The sequence below is a fragment of the Lentinus tigrinus genome (genome assembly GCF_003813185.1).
Source record: "Lentinus tigrinus ALCF2SS1-7 unplaced genomic scaffold L226scaffold_34, whole genome shotgun sequence".
Taxonomy (NCBI): Eukaryota; Fungi; Basidiomycota; class Agaricomycetes; order Polyporales; family Polyporaceae; genus Lentinus; species Lentinus tigrinus.
In genome coordinates this window covers 60,769-77,952 of record NW_027137943.1, presented here as the reverse complement: position 1 = coordinate 77,952, position 17,184 = coordinate 60,769, and the positions used below count along the sequence as shown (strand labels likewise).

Below are 17,184 nucleotides of genomic sequence, written 5' to 3'. Positions count from 1 at the left end.
CAAACAATTTCAAGCTCCGACAATACACACGTCACGTGGCTCAAACGCGTCGCGCTCCCGACGCGCGACGACGCGACTCATATACGCTTCTTCTGCAACCACCACCGCCGAGTGCTGTGTGTCTCGCATCGCTCTTCCTACCAGTTACGCTATAACTTTGGGTTGAATACGGAAGCACTTTATTTCAAATTACGTTTGGACGTGCAACTGTCGTCTAGTTCCTGAGCCTAGACTGCTCCAAGAACATCATGCCAGCGGAACGTGCAGGAGTGAGTGCACCTCATACTTCCATAGGAAACAAGGCTTACACCCCGCAAGTATACAGTGACTATGTTCCTGGTGGACACGTCCCCGTCCATGGGCAAAACGCGTGAAGTCGAGCTACCAGGAACGAATGGCAGGGACCCCGAAGTCATTGAAATGACTAACCTCGAGTGGGCCTTGCAGTATGTGATGCTCAAGATTCAAGAAATGGTGTGTAATTCTACCCGAATGCTTGATTTTATCTCTCAATATGTGGCTAGATCTTCAACGGCAGAAAGACCGACAAGTGTGGCGTAATCGTCTTCGGAAGTGACGGTACGCTTCCTTACGTTGTCCCTTGGTATCGTGTTCACTGATTCTGCACAGAAACCAAGAACGTCATCAATGAGCAACACGGTGGATATGAGAATGTCGTGGAGTATATACCAATAGCCCAGCCCAACGCCGGCACGCTTGCCAAACTTGCCAAGCTCGTGCCCTCTACAGTGCACGGCGAACGTAAGCGTCGGAGTACTTGTCGGTTGTCATCCCACTGACCATGCCGCCCAGCCATCGATGCTCTCATCGTGGGTATCGAGACGCAGGACAGGTTCCTCGGGAACAAGAAGACTTGGACGCGGAAGATGGTCTTGCTCACCGACGGCGAGAACCCCATGGAAGTCGAGGATTGGGAGGCAACCGCGAAGAAGATGAACGAGCTTGACATCAGTTTAGCAGTCGTGTAAGCTCTCTACGCGTTCTTGTCCTGTGGTCCACTCTAACAGCAAACAGTGGCGTCGACTTCGATGACGAAGAGCTGCCCTTCCACGAGGAGAACAAGAGTAATATCAAGGTACTGCCCTGTCATATACTCCAAGGCACATCTCTGACACAGTAAACCACAGAAAGAGAACGAGGAATTCTACCATACCTTTACTTCCCTACTTGAAAATGGGGTAGTCGGTAACTGTGACTTCGCACTTCAAGAGATCTCTCGCCCGGATGTCCGCACGGTCAAGTCCACCATGATGCCCACAATCCTCCGCCTCGGCGACACACAGACGCGTGACGAGGAAGCTATCGAGTTGGTCGTGAAGACTAGCAAATGCACTGCCCTCGCCCGGCCCAAAAGCTGGAAGCGGTTTGCGCGCCGCCAGCTGACGGAAAAGGAGAAGGCAGAGGCGGCGAAGATGGCGAAGATGGATGTGGACGAGGAAAAGCTGACGTTCGCGCAGCTGCGCATGCGCACGGAGTACTACATTGACTCGGACAAGAACAAAGAGGAACGCGCTCCCAGTGTTGACGGCGACGGTACAGACGACGAGGAAGAACGCCAGCGAGCCAAGGAAGAAGCGGAGAAGCACTACACCAAGGTCGAGAAAGAGGAGCTCGTGCGCGGGTACAAGTACGGCGCGTCCTTTGCCCCCGCTCCCGAAGGCGGGTTCCCGAAACTCCAGACGCGCAAGGGCATGGACATCTGCGGGTTCTTCAACCGCAAGAACTTCCGGCGGGAGCTGTCGATGGGCGAGGTATACTACGTCTGGGCTGACCCTGCGAACCCCATGTCGCAAGTCGCGCTTTCCAGTATCGTGCAGGCGATGTACGAGAAGGGCGTGATTGCTATCTCGAGGTGGGTCAGCAGAGACAACATGGATCCGAAGATGGGCGTGCTATATCCGACGGTATTCAAGGATGTTGACTGCTTCCTCTGGGTACAGGTGGGCTTAGTCTTTGGCAATTTGCTTTTCTCGAATATCTCACAACTGTCTCAGATGCCCTTCGCGGAGGACGTCCGAAACTTCCCATTTGCCTCGCTTGAGACACTGGTCAACAAGAAGGGCGAAATTGTGACCGACCACCCCTACCTACCGACGAAGGAGCAACTGAACGCCATGGAAGAGTTCGTCGACGCCATGGACCTCTCGGATGCGGGCGAGAAAGATGAGGAAGGGTAATTTTCCTACTCAAAGGCCTCAGCAGGTATCTGACAGATCCTACAGGAATCGCGAGCCATGGTTCGACACCCGTCTATCCTACAACCCCGCCATCCACCGCACCAAGCAAGCCCTCTTCCACGGGGCAGTAGTCCGCGACCTCAACACACACCCCGTCCCGCCTCCCCACCCCGAGCTCCTCAAGTACTTCGAGCCCCCACGACGTGTCCTCAAACGCGCCCGTGAGGCCATCGAAGAATGCAAGAAGACGTTCAACGTCCGCGAAGGTACGTCCTCCCGTCCCCGTCCCGTTCTCTCCGCCCGCCGCTCAACCGCGCCGCGTGAAGTGCCCAAGAAGGTCGTCCGTGTGCGCAAAGACGACCACGTCCGCGCACCCGACGAAGACGAAGACATGCTGCTCCTCGACCAGAAGGGTTCCGCACGCCCCGGCCCCTCGCAATCACAGCGCCTCACACAAGGCAAGTCCTTTGCACCGTCACAGTCGCAGCCGCAGTCGCAGTCTGCCGGGTCCCTGGCGCAGAAGAAGAAGGCTGCTCAGGACGGCGACGACGACAGCAGTGCGACAGAGCCCGAGGACGAAGAGGACGAGGACCTCCTCCTGAACGCCCCTCGGAAGGACCGTGCGGCCCCGCTGCCGACACCTGCGCGCTCGATGTCGCCCGACGAGGTTATCGACCGGAGGCGCGCCCCAGGCAGGATCGTCGGGGCGTCGTTCCCGCTTGAGGACTTCCGGAAGAACATCTCGCGCGGGGATGTGGTCACGAAGGCGGTCGAGGACCTGGCGTTCGTCATCAAGGACGTGATCTCGAGGCCGTTCGCGTCGAGGCGGTTTGATGAGATGCTTGAGTGTATGCATGAGCTGAGGAAGGTCGCGCTCCAGGTTTGTTTGTTCTTTTTGCTCTGGTGCAGTGTGCTGCCATGACTGATAATGGTGCTACCGCACTGCAGGAGGACGAGATCGATGCGTGGAACACGTACGTGTGCTTATACTCTCTTGTACTGCTGGCGGTTGGACTGAAAGGTTTTGACATAGGTTTATCCGTGAGCTGCGTGATACTTGCATGGAGCAGAAGCCGGGGAACAAGGCGTTCTGGGACAAGGTCCGCGGCATCGGCCGTCCGCTGAGCTACATCTCCGATACCGAAGCATCCAGGCAAGGCGGGAAGTCTGACATCTCCGAGAGCGAGGCTGCGAAGGTACGTTCGTCATTGACGTTGATGCATATACGTTCATGATGCTAACTCGCTGCTATTGCTCTAGTTCATACAGGAGTAACGGCTGATTGTCTTTCATGGCCATGTACTAATATACAAAGGACAATGTTCTGTATAGCATAATCTTCAGGTAATCTATGTGCATGACGTCTCCACGCTTGCAACGTTTCTAGTCGAGTCCGTAGGGGTCGATATCCATTCCGGAGGACAGCACCGCGTCGTAGAAAATTTCCCCTCGGGACACCTTGAAGTACCCCACAGCACGAGGGCTCTTCTGGTACACCACCGGGTACGCATACTGCCCACCGCCCTGTCCGAGCAACATATATCAGAATTCATGAGCACGACTTGCACGACGATCATGACTATACATACCGTGGAGATGGGTGGCATATTCTTCATGTTCGCGACGAACCCATGCCTCCAGGTCGAGCGCCCGCATTCGCGAACGCAGACGATCACCCGGTCTCCGGACTGCACATAGCCTGAATAAGCGTCTGTCTGATACCGACGCGGCTCGAGTAGCAGCTGCCCACCTTGAACCTGAGTCGCCACACATAGCGCTGCACCACGGTGACGCTGGACGCGGGCCTGTGCTTGGCTTCGAATTCTCTCCCATGCTCATGCTCATGCGCACGAATATTGACGGCGTTCAGTGGCGGTTCGACTAGGACTCGCTTTCGGTCCTCTTGCTCAGCCCTCTCTTCTGCGCATGCGATGTCTGTCCGAGTACTAGTACTAGTCGGAGAAATTTGAGCCTGATCTGTCCCCGCGCCGGCCTGAGTGGCGGCGATGTGGCCGCTCTGTTCTCCGAGTTCGAGTTCCGCACTGGGGGCACTGGCACGCATGCGTCTTGGGCGCAGCTTCGATATTTGTGCATTGTCAGGGCCGCCAACGGGATTGGTCCGCATCGACACCAAGAACGGACGCTTTTCGGGAATGCAGGCATGTTCTTCTGGCATTCGCGTGGACTTGTTGACTTCCAACCACCCTGATTATGGGCGTAGGTGGGTGAGAATGTGAAGCGGGAATGGAGTTCTACGCGGATTCGAGTTTGAGGCAGTTATGTGATGATTCTGCTTGATCCAAGTCCGGAGGCGCAACGAAACTGTATTGCAGTGTATCTGTATTCACTTGCTAATGAGATTGTGTTCCACCTGCTGACCAGCAGGTAAAGTGATATTGCTGTGTTACGGTGCTTCTATTCGTGTTGCGCTGGGTAAGACCTCGAGGAGTTCACTTGGGACAGTCGGAGGAAAGCGGGATAGAGACGGACAGGTCTAGCAGGAGAGGATTCCGGTGGACGGTTGTAGTATAAGACTCCTCCTGAAGAACAACAGACGATATGCGCTTTGATTGCAACGGTACCGTCTCCATGCGAACAAGAACCCTCAAGCTTTAGCTTTCCGGCCCAAGTCAGTAAGGACAAAAGGCGCCGCTTTGTCATGCACTCGACACATAAAGAGGCTCAGCGACATTGTCCGTGTGGTGAGTGAGAAAAAAGTTCAATAGGTAATACAACATTGAGTCACGAAGCACAAACTACGGTAGAATGCGGTAAAGCGAGTAAAAGAGAAGTCCAGGAAGAAGAACAAGGTCCGTTACCACCGCCTCTCCACCGCCTGCAGTCGACTGCTGTGGATATATGTCACGACCCGCGGCGATACCTTCGTCAGCACCGGGTAGAGACACCCGTCTTCCGCCTGCAATGCCAATGCTTACGGTCAGCTTTGTCCGCACAGAAAACAAGGCCGATTGCTTACGATATGTCGAGGGAAGACTTTGAGGTCAGCGATAGTGAGCTCCTTGCACGACTTCGGGTCCGACTCTGCCGCTACTCGCACGCATTCTCCTGACTAAATGCGGGTGTCAGCACCAAAGTGGGAAAGAAGCACTGGTCGGTGACATTTACCTCGAACTGCGGCCACTTCTCTGCAGCACGTTCTCTATCTGCACCGGTTGGGACGAAAGAGGCGCCGGAGGTAGTTGGGTGGACCGCTGCTGCGGTATCGGGGAACTCCTCTCGTAGAGTCATCTCGGCAAGACATGATAGTAGTGCTAGACGAGAATTCGGCTGGTTTGACGATGCGAGCGAGGCGAGTTTCCTGGCAAATGGCTCTGTGAATGCGAGGTCATAAAGCGACCGCGCTGCGCCATTGTTGGCAGTGGCGTGTGGCCCGGAGGACGACATCGGTGGTAGAATCGGTGTTGTAGATGTGGTTATGCGATGGAAGTTTGTCTCGGAGCAACGATCGCCGTAATCGTCAGCAAGGTTGACGACGGATGGAGCTGGCGGAAGAGACGATGACAAAGGTGGATGAGGGACGCTTATGTGGAGTGGCGTGCAAGGATGAGGAGATCCGAGGGACGGGCGGTTATCGTAGGCGCCACCCGAGGAGAGCAAAGAGACTTGGGAGGAGGAGGCGAGATGGATGGATGGCTTTATGTGCGCCGAAAGAGAAAGGCGCCGCGGAGCACAGGAACGCCCTCTATTGTGGCAAATCACGTGCCTCCACAACAACAACGCGCTTACCAGAAAGGAAGACGGTCCTGGCTCTTGCCACGATGCAGGGAATCGCTAACTGTTTTGGCTGTGCTTTGATCCTCAAGCGCAGTGGGTGGGGAGAGGCTGGAGGCGGGCATGCATGGGTGCCACAGGGAACAACGTGTTTGGGGTGCAGCACGGGCCACTGCATCGTGTCTTCTGCCAAAGCACCGTTCGTGGCCCCGATCTGAACCTTACCGTTGCATGACAGGTGGCCGGGAACAAAGCAAATCATAAGTACAAGCTTCTGCGGCGTCGCGATGCGTGAGATAGCAGTCATGGGGTATGCGGTAGGTTGGTGCCACTCACCCTCACCTGCTTCCGACTCGCCGAGTTACTGCGCGTCTGAGCGTCCGAGCGGAATAAGGAGAAGTCTATCCAAATCATTTGCGATATGGCGGTATGGCCATACAATAAGATGATACAAAGACGCTCTTACACAACTGCACAGGGACTCGACGCCCGTGGCCAAGTTTAGGGCTTTGCCTTGATGTTGCTGACGATGAGACTCTGCGGAAACATCAGTGATGATCTACGGCCACATCCAGTATAGGTAGTACCTTGTACGCCTGGACGTCTCCCTTGAACTTTGTGACAGTGCCATCTGCGCATACCCAGAGCTGACAAAGCAAAAGGTCATGATCTATTGTGTATAATCGGAAGAGCTAGGAAACCACGTACCTCCTTTGCAACGTTGGTGATGAACCTCTCGTCGTGCGAGATGAGAATAACACCGCCGTTCCATGTGCTGAGGGCGTTCATCAGCGCATCGAGACCCTATGCGGCCATCCAGCCATATCAGTGATCCTGAGGGATCATAACGACTTGTTTAGGCGTACCTCCATATCCAAGTGGTTAGTAGGCTAGGAGAGGTATACGTCAGCTCGAGCCTTCACCATGTAAGAATCAGATGACAAACCTCATCGAGGAGCAGGACATGCGGTCGTTGCAGCGAGAGCGCGGCGAATGCAACACGGGACTTCTGACCTCCGGACAGCGTTCCAATCATCTGCAGACTGCACCTCGCCATCAGTACCGATCTACACCGTCAAGCCAGAGACACGCGACGCCTACCCAGTCATACCGCTAATCTGGAAGTTGCCCAGATGCTGACGATACTCTTGCTCTGTCTTGCCAGGGAATTTAGATGCCAGGAACTGGACGGGCGACATCGTCGGAATCAGGTTATCGACGTGGTGCTGCGCAAAGTAGCCTCTACAGGTCGCGTTAGTCGTCACCGCGTGTTACAGACTGCGCCATCGAGGGACACGTACATCCTCAAGCGTCCGTTTTGGTTGACGTGCCCGGTCATTGGCTTGAGCTCTCCTGTCAGGAGTTTGATTCTGCAGAGAATTGTCACGGTCAGCGGACAGACGATCGGAGCACGAAAGCAAGCCCTCACAGTGTAGACTTTCCGGCACCGTTGGGTCCAATGACGGCGATACGAGATTCGAGGCCGACGTCGATGTTGATATTCCTGAGCAAGATCTTGTCTGGAGTGTACCCGAACGTGACCTCGTTGAGCTGCAGCACGGGGGGCGAGATCTTCTCCGTCTCTGGGAAGCGGAACGTCTCTGTATCCTCCTCTTCCGGTGGTGTAAGCTCCGGAAGCTACAGCGTAATACCGTAAGTGCCAGTGTGCGGAGGATCATGGACGGACAGACCTTTTCAAGGATCTTGATCTTGGACTGCGCTTGTGCGGCACGGTTGGCATTGTACCGCCAGCGGTCGATGAATGCCTGCAGGTGCTTCCTGTACTCCATCTGGGTCTCGTATTCCTTCCGGAGGTTGCGGTCTCGCTCCGACTTCGTGGAGTAGAATTGCGTGAAGTTGCTGTAAGACATCCATGTTCAGTGTTAAGCGCGTGGTGAGAGCCTTGTAGTAGACCACATACCCCTTGTAGTAGTCGAGACGACCTGAGTGCATGTGCACGATGTCGGTGGCAACAGCATCACTAGAGCGATGGTGAGACAAAACGACGCCGGAGATACGAGTGCCACTTACAGGAAGGCTCGGTCGTGAGAGCTGGGCGATATATCAGTGACTGCTCAGATGAGAACGATGCGGACAAGAACTCACACAACGAGCAAAGTACCGGGCCAAGTTTGGAGGTAGTCCTCCAACCACGCGAGAGCATTCAAATCGACTATGGCACAGGTCAGTCGTTGTTACAAGTCAGATTCGCGTGTGAACGCACTGTGGTTGGACGGCTCATCAAGCAGGAGAAGCGCAGGCTTCACGAACAGCGCTCTTGCCAGAGCCAGACGCATACGCCAACCACCACTGAACGACTTCGTCGGCCGGTGCTGGTCTTCCTCGCTAAATCCAAGACCTGCAAGCAGCGCCGCAGCGCGCGCGGGACCACTCTCGGCCTCCATGTCGGCCAGGCGCGCGTGCACTTCCGCTAGACGCGTCTGCGCTTCCTCGCGGGCGTCCTCGAACCGCTTGTCATCGCCCTCGCTGTCGAGTTCGGCGAGCTTCGCGTTAAGCGAGGCTTCTTCACGCAGGAGCGTGTCTCGCCACACATCTGCCTTCAGTACAGACTCGAGCGCGAGCGTGTCGTCGCCGACAATCTAACATACATGTCAGGGCGAGGTATGCACAGAAGAGGACACGGGGGCTCACCTCCTGCTCGACAAAGAGGATGGTGATATACGGCGGAATGGGGACCTCACGGAGAGCGATATGACGCAGAAGCGTAGATTTACCAACACCGTTCCGACCGATGAGACCGTACCGGCGACCATACGCGAGCGTGAGCGACGCGCCAGACAGGATGCGATTCGAGCCGAAGTTGACGTCGATGTTCGTGAGATGGACGTCCTTTGACTTGTTTTTCGACGCCGCGGCAGCGTCCAACGGGTTGATCTGCATGAACATCTCCTCGTATGACTGTTGCTTCCTGTGTTGGTCCAGCAGCTTCGAACCCTCGTACAGGACGGTGCGCTTGGACCGCTTCTCGATCTTGGCCTGCACACACGACGCGTCGGTACACCCTTCTCATATCAATGCATATGCAGAGAATCACGTACCCTGAGCTTCGCCTCCTGCTTCTCGAGCTTCTTGACATCGACGCGAGATGCTCTGGCATGGGGATCGTACGCGAGATGCGGGGTAAGGTGGCTGAACGGACTCACTTTCCCTTGTTGATGCTCTCCAAGTCCACTCCCTCCGTAAACGCGATCGTCGAGCTCATCGTGTTCGCCTTGCTGAGATCCATGACCTTGTCCAGCCTAACCAGACCCGTGCCTCTCCCCGCCCGGTTCTTCTCCTCGCGGCGCGTCAACGGCTCCTGCAGCAGCTCGGCGAGCCGGTTCACGAGCTTATCCAGCGTGCCCCTCTTCTCCTGGCTAGACGAGGATCCGATTGCAGACTCCAGGATGTCGCGGGTGACCTGGAGCACGTCTTCATCTTCGGCGGCGTCGTCGAGGTCGAGCAGATAGCCTGCGAGGTATTGCACGATGATCTCCTCCGTTCCGGGAAGAAAGTTGCGGATATCTTCAGCAATGTCTTCCGAAGACACCATGTCTGCGATGGAGAAGTCTGGATAGACCGTGCTCGAGGTGTGTATGCCCGGGAGAGGGTGGCAAGGAGGGGCAATATTTCGCGCGTGGGTGTATGGGCGTCTCGTCGGGATCTCCGATCACGAGCTAGATCTAGATCTCACTGATCTTCCACGTCCTTGGCTCGAGCTTTTCTTGGTCACTCTGAACTCACCAACATGATTAGCATCCAGTTCATACCTATACCTGTAACCACTACTGGGACCATTGTAATATGTCTATGGCATGCTTAGGCCGACCTGAAATGCATGGTAAGCCCACGGTCTGATAGCAGTAGAGCACCTTTCTGAGCTTCAGCCTAGATGTTCAATGAGCGCAAGCGTGCACGCTGACCGCTGCTCACTTTGCGCTCACACGCGGTGGACATTGCGGTACCCCAGAATGAAGCTCTGCATTGGTCCAGCGTCTCAGCATGTGTATGACAACCTCTCAAGTACCGCTCGTGTGCCGAGAGGTCGAATTGAGGTGACGAGTGACGACATCGCCACGCGTCCGTCGTCGGCATGAACAGGTCAAGCGACCTTGGGCGACCAAGACAGGTCACCGGTTTTCTGCGGACATAGGCGGATTGATATGTTGCTCTGTCGCGAGCTACTCTTCCCCACAACCCACAGTCATGGCCCAGCTCTCGCATCCGAAGATACAAGGTGAGCAGAAGCTTCGTATGGGAGTCAAACTCATACGCAAAGGAAGCATTGCGTAGATGGCTGGTTCCGGGAGATCTCCTCCGAGTGGCCAGGGCAGGCTATGATGCTCAAGGTCAACAGGATATTGCACACAGAACAGTCGCTTTACCAAGATGTGCTAGTCTTCGAGTCCGAGACGTACGGAAACGTCCTTGTGCTTGACAGTGTTATACAATGCACCGAGAGGGATGAGTTTTCGTGAGTGTCGCGAGGGCCCCGATTGGTCGTGTGACCGTTAATCGTGGAACATAGGTACCAAGAGATGATCGCCCATCTGCCTCTGGCGAGTCACCCGAATCCAAGAAGGGTGCTCGTCGTAGGCGGCGGTGATGGTGGCGTAGTGCGCGAAGTGCTTAGGCACAAGTCCGTCGAGCATGTCACGCTCTGCGACATTGACGAGGTAACTACCATATTCACTTCAAGTCACTTCGTCGTCAGCTAATGCTCATTGCATCTACTTATTCGTCCATACTACAGGCAGTCATCAGGGTATCAAAACAATACCTCCCGCACATGTCCGCCCTACTGACCGACCCGCGCGTAACCGTGCACATCGGCGACGGCCTCGAGTTCCTCGCCCAAAGCACCTCAACCTACGACGCCATCATCACCGACTGCTCCGACCCTGACGGGCCCGCCGCGTCGCTCTTCCAACAGCCATACTTTGAGCTCCTGCGAGACCGTCTGAACCCCGGCGGGCACATCTCCATCCAAGCCGAGTCGATGTGGCTCCACCTTCATTCCATCCGGGAGCTGCTGAACACCGCGCGGCCGTTCTTCCCGGTGGTCGAGTACGCGTACTCGACTGTCCCCACGTACCCATCGGGGCAGATTGGCTTCTTGGTTGCGTCGAAGGAGCCGGGGGACGACTTGAGGACGCCTCGACGCGCAGTGCCGGACACGCGGTACTACAACCCGCACATACATCGAGCGGCGTATGTTCTACCGGAGTTTTGTAGGATGTTCCTGGAGGAGGGCAGGGACATTCGACCACATCTTCAGAAGGCTAAGCGCGTGAATCACGTCGCGCAGGAAGGTACGCGGCAACCTATTTCAATCCATCATAGTGAATTGAGCTGGGCGGTTGCGAACATGTACTTATTTCTAGGAACAGGACATACGATGGATGGTCCGCAGCTGACCGGGAGTAATACGAACAAAATCGGCGCTGCATTCGATGTAGACACCATCATCAACCATGACAGGACCGTGCTTAAAGGGAGGGCTGCGCCGAGAGGAAGCAAACTTCCCGTATCACTCTAGTGGTGACTTGAGCTGTCGCTCAAAGAATTGACCGCGGACGTCGCGGAAGGGGTAAGACCTACGGGCAAATCCGAAATCCTCGCGGGTACCTGGATGCGTATGACAGAGATGTTGAAGACTTGATGTGTACCCAATAGGACCTACTTAGAGGATGCTACACACTGCAGCTACAGAGACCTGCTGTTTGCACGCCGGCCCCAAACTACGAGCACGCAGCAAGGAGAGCGATCACGTACAACACATCGCATGAAGACGAAGGTGCAAAGACCGCAGTCTCAGTCTGTCCAGATGGCTTTGACCGCAAGCAACGCATGTTGAATATGCGCAGTATCGCGCGGTCCGGAGCTCATTCCCACAAGCACAGGTCCGAGGCATGTCAGGGGATCTGACCCCTGCCATATCACATCCATCAAATCCAGACCCCGGTGTTGCAGAAGACTTCGGGATGGGGAGGTATTTTCGGCCGTCGCGACTTGCAGGTTCTTGCCAATTGCCGAGGCTATGTATGCGAGTTGGCAACGAGCGAGCGCTGGCGTAGTAGAACGACGAGTGCGAGCTGTAGAGCGGTGTGACGAATATAAAACATAGCTCAGACGAAGACAGACGAGCATGCAGAGGCCAAGAGTCTGAGATGAGGCGGACGGAGCGGATGCCGAGGCTGAGAGGACGATGATGGTCGCAGGATGACAAGTGTGCGGGGAGCGAAGCGCCGGTAGTCGGTCGCGGTGCGCGGTCGCGAAGAGAGCGAGACTGATCAGGACAGTGACACTTGGACGTTCCCCAGGCCCTCGCCGTGTCCCTCGTCTTTCCTTCCTCCTCGCTCGCTGCGTCCGCCAACACACGGTAGAGGACAAGACCTCCGCAGGTCGGATCTGGCGCTGGGCAGCGGTCGCTTTCGGCCTTCTCTTGGCTTTTCTCATAATCATACTCGGCGGCAGTACGCCTCGGAACACCCCCTACGGTCCTTTCTAATGTACTCTCACCATCGCATATGCTGGCTTCTCGTCGTTCTCCTTGCTAGCTTCCAGACGGCCTCAGGTATGTCTTCCGACCTCTCGGTTCTTGCTTCCAGCCTCTCGGTGCTACCCTTGGCCTCCCACGGCGCGAAAGAGTCCTCATGTTCCCTCAAGTGGAGCTTTGGAAGTCCATGTTTTCCATCCCCATGAGCTACATCATGGTGCACAGGGCGGTTCGCGAAGTTACCGTGCATCGGAGTGGCGGGTGGCTATTATGGTGCCGGTGCGGATGACCTATACCGTCTCGTTACTCTTCCCCCGTTGTTCAGTACACTCCTCACCCAGAGGGTACTTGGGTTTTCCTAGTATCCTTGCACGTCGTGCCCATCGCATAGGTCCCAAGGTGGCATAGGGCATGAACCTCTCTTTGGAGACATCCCTGATGAGAGGAGTGAGCATGGACAGGCATCGCTCTGGGCGTTGGCCTTGGCTTGCACCGCCTGCTGCGGAATGGCGGATGAAAGGAAGATGTATGGAGTACGCGGAGTGCGCGCATGCCTTGGCGGGCACGCGCACTGCACCTTTCTCCTTCATCTCAGCGCCTGTATACGTGCATACCGTGGTATTGTTTCGACGGTCTTGGGTAGTTTGCCAGGGCTCTGCCAGACAAGCTGTCATCTATGGGCTAACTCGCACTCCCGCAGCACTCAGTGCTCCCGCAAGGCCGTTGAAGCGACTGGCTCACCCTTCAACATTATCCATTGACATCCTACCTCGACGACCTTCTCCACCATCAAGTCATGGCAAGCGGTCACTTCCCATAGACTCCCCCATCCTCCGCCACACCGACTCCTTCCGCCTCACCCTGACCGCATTCGACGAGACGTTCTACCTCCACCTACGTCCCAACGATCATCTCATTCACCCCGCAGCTCGAATAAAGTACTTTAAGAACGGACCCGATGGCCAGTCAGTGCTTTCGCATACAGAACCCATCTTACGGGAGAACGTGAAGGCCTACTGGGGCGAGGTCATTCCTGCCGATGTCTCTTCTGATCGGCTACGAGAAGACACAGCGGGTGTCATCCCCCGACCATCGGGACAGTACGAACTTGGCTGGGCACGCATAACGGTGTACGACCAGGGTGACGCGGATTCTGACCGACCGCCCGTCTTCGAAGGTGCCTTTTCTGTGGGCGGCGTGGTGCACCATGTCATGACCAAGGAGAACTACCTCCGCAACAAGCTCCACCTCGACCCTCACATAGAGCTCTCTGATGAGCACCCGGACTCAAATCTTGTCATCTGGCGCGATTCGGATGTGATGAGCAAGCACGAGCATGCCAAAGTTATGGGCGTGAGCTCGGGCTCCTCTGCAGCGGCCGGCTCGTCGTGCGGTCACGACCATATGGACTTCAACACAGACCCGATGCAGAACGACGCAATTCGCCGCCCGCCTGTGGATTCATACACCCGGTGGTACGACGCGTTTGGCCTCATGCATCCCGCCCCCTCCAACCTCACGAGGCGTGACGATGTTGCTGGCGGTGGCATGGGTATCGAGTACGTCGCGATTGCGATACATTTCAGCCCATATCTTGTGAAAGCTCACTCGATCGTCGTAGCTTCTCAGACCACATCGGTCAGACGGCGGGTTGTCCGACATCACAACGGATCGTATACATGGGCGTCGCTGCGGACTGCGAGTACACCAATCGCTACGGCTCGTCGGAAAACGCGACGCAGGCGATCATTACGAATTGGAACACTGCGAGCGCGCTGTACAAGACAACATTCCAGGTCAGCCTCGGCATCGTTGAGCTGCAGGTACACGAGCCGGAGTGCCCGAGTGCAGCGACTTCGGACGCCCCGTGGAACGTTGCGTGCTCCGAGGACGTCACCCTGAACGATCGGCTCTCTATCTTCTCGCAGTGGCGCGGTAACAAGGGCGACGACGGCGCGGGCCTGTGGCACCTCATGAGCGGCTGTCCGACGGGTTCTGAGGTTGGTATTGCCTGGCTTGCAACGCTTTGCCAGCAGACTGCATCGGGCAGCAGCCCGTCCATTGTTTCAGGCACGGCTGTGTCGACAGGTGGTCGCACGGAATGGCAGGTTATTGCGCATGAGATCGGACACAACTTTGGTGCTATTGTGAGTAGCCAACTTGTCGCCCGTGTGCCCCGAGTGATGTACTGACCAGTCTTCCCTCACAGCATGACGTGAGCAAAGAAAGTATCCCATTATGTCTAGATCGCTAATCTTCATGACAGTGCGCGAGTGGTTGCTCGTGCAGCAACGGCTGCGAGACGGATTCCACGAACTGCTGTCCGCTCTCGATAAGCACTTGCGACGCGAACGCACAATACATCATGAGCCCCGTCGCAGAGACTGGGGAGATGAACTTCTCACCATGCAGTATCGGCAACATCTGTGCGTTACCTATGTCCATTGCTGTCCATCGCCGACGATGGCGTCGACCTGTTCTGACCGCCCTTGTCTCACAGGCTCGCTCATGTCCGGCACTTCCGGCGGCCGGACGAACACATCCTGCCTGATCGACCCGAACGGCCCGACCTCCCTCACCTCCTCAAAGCCTCTCATCACGCTCCAGATGTGCGGCAACGGCATCGTCGAGGACGGCGAAGACTGCGACCCGGGCCTGAACTCCAACTCGACCTGCTGCGACGCGTCGACGTGCAAGTTCAAGAACAACGCCGTCTGCGACCCAGACAGCTCCGAGTGCTGCACCGACTCGTGCACGTTCGCCCCGAGCACGCAGGTGTGCAGGCCGAGCAAGGACGACCGGTGTGATACCGCGGAGATGTGCACGGGCACTAGCGCGACGTGCCCCACGGACGTGTTTGCGAAGGACGGCCAGAGCTGCGGGTCGGGCAGCCTTGCGTGTGCTAGTGGACAGTGCACGTCGCTCGATCGTTCGTATCCTTGTGTCTACGTCTATCAAATTGGAGCAACGATTGCTGACGGTGGTCTTTCCCTTTGTCGTGCAGAACAATGTGCGCTTGTCGGCGCCTCCATGAACCTGAGCAAGGCTTGCCCGAGCAACAACGACAAGTCATGTCAGGTCTCATGCCAGGACCCGTCCTCTTCAAACCAATGTGTCGTCCTCCAGTCTATGCTCATCGACGGGTCACCATGTGGTACGTATTCACTGCTTCAGTCGGTAGAGAAGGGGACCTGAACGCGCGCCTGTCACTGTCAGGATACGGCGGTACATGTTACTCTGGCACCTGCAAGCCTGGAACTTGGCAGGAGGTCTTCAAAGTATGTCGTAACACTCCGATATACAGTGCAGCACTTGCTGACGGAGATGTGATGTTCGCAGTCGTGGTACGTACACAACCTGCAAATCTCGATTCCTGTGACGGTCGTCGTGGGCGTCATTGTCCTGCTGCTCCTATGGGCCCTCGCTCGCTGTGCGTAATGGCTTTCCTTATTCCGCGACCTCTTCCTGACAATACTGTGTCCGTATAGGCCTCATGCGATCATGCCGCTCCAAACCAGCAAAAGCTGAGCGGCTCCCCAGCTACCCAGGGCCTGCGCCGATGAACTTCGATCCGTCTGCCATGATCCGTCAAACAGAAACTGGTGGTCCTGGAATGTACGGTCCCAAGTAAGTCCGTTTCCTGTCGCTGTCGCACTTCGTCAGTCTCATCGGCTCTCCCAGCGTTCCCGTAACCGTAGCTGCTGCCGCTGTGCCTTCTCAAGGTTCGCGGCGGTCTTCCCATCCTCGCTCCACCCATTCACGCGCCGGGTCCGTGCCACTTGGGGCGCAAACTCGCAGCAGCGCTGGGAGCGGGCACAGAACGTCCGGAGGTGGCCACAGAACCTCGGGAGGTGGCCACAGGACGTCGGGAGGTGGTCCCAGGACGTCAGGTGGCCATAGGACCTCCGGAGGCGGCAACAGTACATTATCGGGTAACCATCGGTCTATCGGGTCGAATGGGAGCGGGCACTATGCGCCTCAGTTTCCGATCGAGTCCGTCAGGAGTAGTCGGGTCGATTGGGTGGACGAGACGTTGTATAATGGTAATGGGCTGCGCAGGTGATCGGTTGCCAATGTTGGATATGGACATGGTACGGAAATCACTGAGGACGATGTAGCCACGCATGTACTCTGGCATGTGGTGGGTGTGTTCTTTTCTTTCGTCGTTTCGTTGTGCTTTTCAGTCTGTCGTCTGTGAGCATGGAGCCGTTCGCTCGTCTGTCATGCCGGGACTTGTATTCTATTGTCGATCGGAAAGGATCTCCGTAACTGTCACATTATCGTACCCATCCTGCTCATGGAGAACAACCGAAGTTTACTGCGGTGCGCCTTCCCTTCTACATCCTCTACATCCTCTTCGAACCCAAGCTCAGGTTGTGTGGACAAGGTTAGGGTTGCGCTTACCAGGCCGTCCGATTATGGGCAAAAAGCTGTGCAATCAATGCTAACGGCGACGTTTTTGGTAAACGCAAACGCTGAACTGAACATGAACCACCCAGGACGAGTGAAACAACTGTACATGACGACTACTCCGTTATTCCGGTTTCCTCTTCCTTCGATGACATCGCACTCGTGATCTCTTTGGCCTGGCGTACTGGTCAGATCCCACAAATGCGGACAACGTTCGGATGTACGGACCTTGAAGGCTCTGGCCAGCTTGTTCTCCAGATCGTCGACTCCACCCTGCACCACGCCATCGATCGGAGACGTGGGTGCCGTCCAGTACGACTCTTCAACGTTGCTATCTGAGCTGCG

The 17,184-nt window shown here is 56.2% G+C and overlaps 6 protein-coding genes across 6 annotated transcripts; 3 read left to right on the top strand and 3 right to left on the bottom strand.

Annotated features, from left to right (window-relative positions):
* Window positions 1–97: 97 nt before the first annotated feature.
* L226DRAFT_513970 (SPOC domain-like protein) lies at window positions 98–3,633 on the top strand. Its single transcript, XM_067678392.1, has 13 exons — window positions 98–269; window positions 319–474; window positions 525–579; window positions 631–762; window positions 814–985; window positions 1,036–1,096; window positions 1,149–1,961; window positions 2,016–2,194; window positions 2,244–2,464; window positions 2,525–3,078; window positions 3,147–3,172; window positions 3,232–3,394; window positions 3,459–3,633. The coding sequence occupies exons 1-13, from the start codon at window positions 249–251 to the stop codon at window positions 3,471–3,473; spliced, it is 2,568 nt and encodes an 855-aa protein (XP_067531346.1). The 5' UTR covers window positions 98–248; the 3' UTR covers window positions 3,474–3,633.
* On the bottom strand, window positions 3,459–4,650 carry L226DRAFT_219877 (uncharacterized protein). The gene is made up of 3 exons (XM_067672991.1): window positions 3,949–4,650; window positions 3,788–3,886; window positions 3,459–3,722 (listed from the first exon to the last, which is right to left on the bottom strand). Exons 1-3 carry the CDS (start codon window positions 4,372–4,374, stop codon window positions 3,582–3,584), a joined length of 666 nt encoding a protein of 221 aa, XP_067531345.1. The 5' UTR covers window positions 4,375–4,650; the 3' UTR covers window positions 3,459–3,581.
* Window positions 4,651–6,431: 1,781 nt separating this feature from the next.
* On the bottom strand, window positions 6,432–9,483 carry L226DRAFT_469572 (P-loop containing nucleoside triphosphate hydrolase protein; the record flags this gene model as incomplete). Its single annotated transcript, XM_067676232.1, has 16 exons — window positions 6,432–6,467; window positions 6,518–6,577; window positions 6,639–6,734; window positions 6,797–6,820; window positions 6,877–6,973; window positions 7,032–7,172; window positions 7,232–7,300; window positions 7,360–7,568; window positions 7,622–7,790; window positions 7,852–7,911; window positions 7,962–7,982; window positions 8,037–8,103; window positions 8,155–8,530; window positions 8,583–8,927; window positions 8,990–9,041; window positions 9,095–9,483. The coding sequence occupies 16 exons, from the start codon at window positions 9,481–9,483 to the stop codon at window positions 6,432–6,434; spliced, it is 2,211 nt and encodes a 736-aa protein (XP_067531344.1).
* A 653-nt stretch (window positions 9,484–10,136) lies between these two features.
* L226DRAFT_554677 (spermine synthase) lies at window positions 10,137–11,731 on the top strand (the record flags this gene model as incomplete). Its single annotated transcript, XM_067683015.1, has 6 exons — window positions 10,137–10,167; window positions 10,224–10,404; window positions 10,459–10,606; window positions 10,684–11,168; window positions 11,239–11,242; window positions 11,315–11,731. 6 exons carry the CDS (start codon window positions 10,137–10,139, stop codon window positions 11,345–11,347), a joined length of 882 nt encoding a protein of 293 aa, XP_067531343.1. The 3' UTR covers window positions 11,348–11,731.
* L226DRAFT_219708 (uncharacterized protein) lies at window positions 11,546–12,617 on the bottom strand. Its single transcript, XM_067672990.1, has one exon. The coding sequence runs from the start codon at window positions 12,393–12,395 to the stop codon at window positions 11,745–11,747; it is 651 nt and encodes a 216-aa protein (XP_067531342.1). The 5' UTR covers window positions 12,396–12,617; the 3' UTR covers window positions 11,546–11,744.
* L226DRAFT_554676 (uncharacterized protein) lies at window positions 12,407–16,492 on the top strand (the record flags this gene model as incomplete). The annotated part of the gene is made up of 10 exons (XM_067683014.1): window positions 12,407–12,708; window positions 12,771–13,988; window positions 14,051–14,576; window positions 14,696–14,855; window positions 14,930–15,358; window positions 15,434–15,583; window positions 15,646–15,707; window positions 15,769–15,859; window positions 15,918–16,056; window positions 16,093–16,492. The coding sequence occupies exons 2-10, from the start codon at window positions 12,841–12,843 to the stop codon at window positions 16,490–16,492; spliced, it is 3,105 nt and encodes a 1,034-aa protein (XP_067531341.1). The 5' UTR covers window positions 12,407–12,708; window positions 12,771–12,840.
* Window positions 16,493–17,184: the final 692 nt, after the last annotated feature.

Bases quoted from the DNA above. Each gene is read 5' to 3' on its own strand.
- L226DRAFT_513970 (XM_067678392.1), top strand. From the start codon at position 249: ATGCCAGCGGAACGTGCAGGA. The intron at 475-524 runs GTGTGTAATTCT...ATATGTGGCTAG, and splicing joins TGCTCAAGATTCAAGAAATG to ATCTTCAACGGCAGAAAGAC. The intron at 2,465-2,524 runs GTACGTCCTCCC...CGCCGCGTGAAG, and splicing joins GACGTTCAACGTCCGCGAAG to TGCCCAAGAAGGTCGTCCGT.
- L226DRAFT_219877 (XM_067672991.1), bottom strand. From the start codon at position 4,374: ATGCCAGAAGAACATGCCTGCATTCCCGAAAAGCGTCCGTTCTTGGTG. The intron at 3,887-3,948 runs GTGGGCAGCTGC...GGCTATGTGCAG, and splicing joins TGTGGCGACTCAGGTTCAAG to TCCGGAGACCGGGTGATCGT. The intron at 3,723-3,787 runs GTATGTATAGTC...TTGCTCGGACAG, and splicing joins ATATGCCACCCATCTCCACG to GGCGGTGGGCAGTATGCGTA.
- L226DRAFT_219708 (XM_067672990.1), bottom strand. From the start codon at position 12,395: ATGATTATGAGAAAAGCCAAGAGAAGGCCGAAAGCGACCGCTGCCCAG.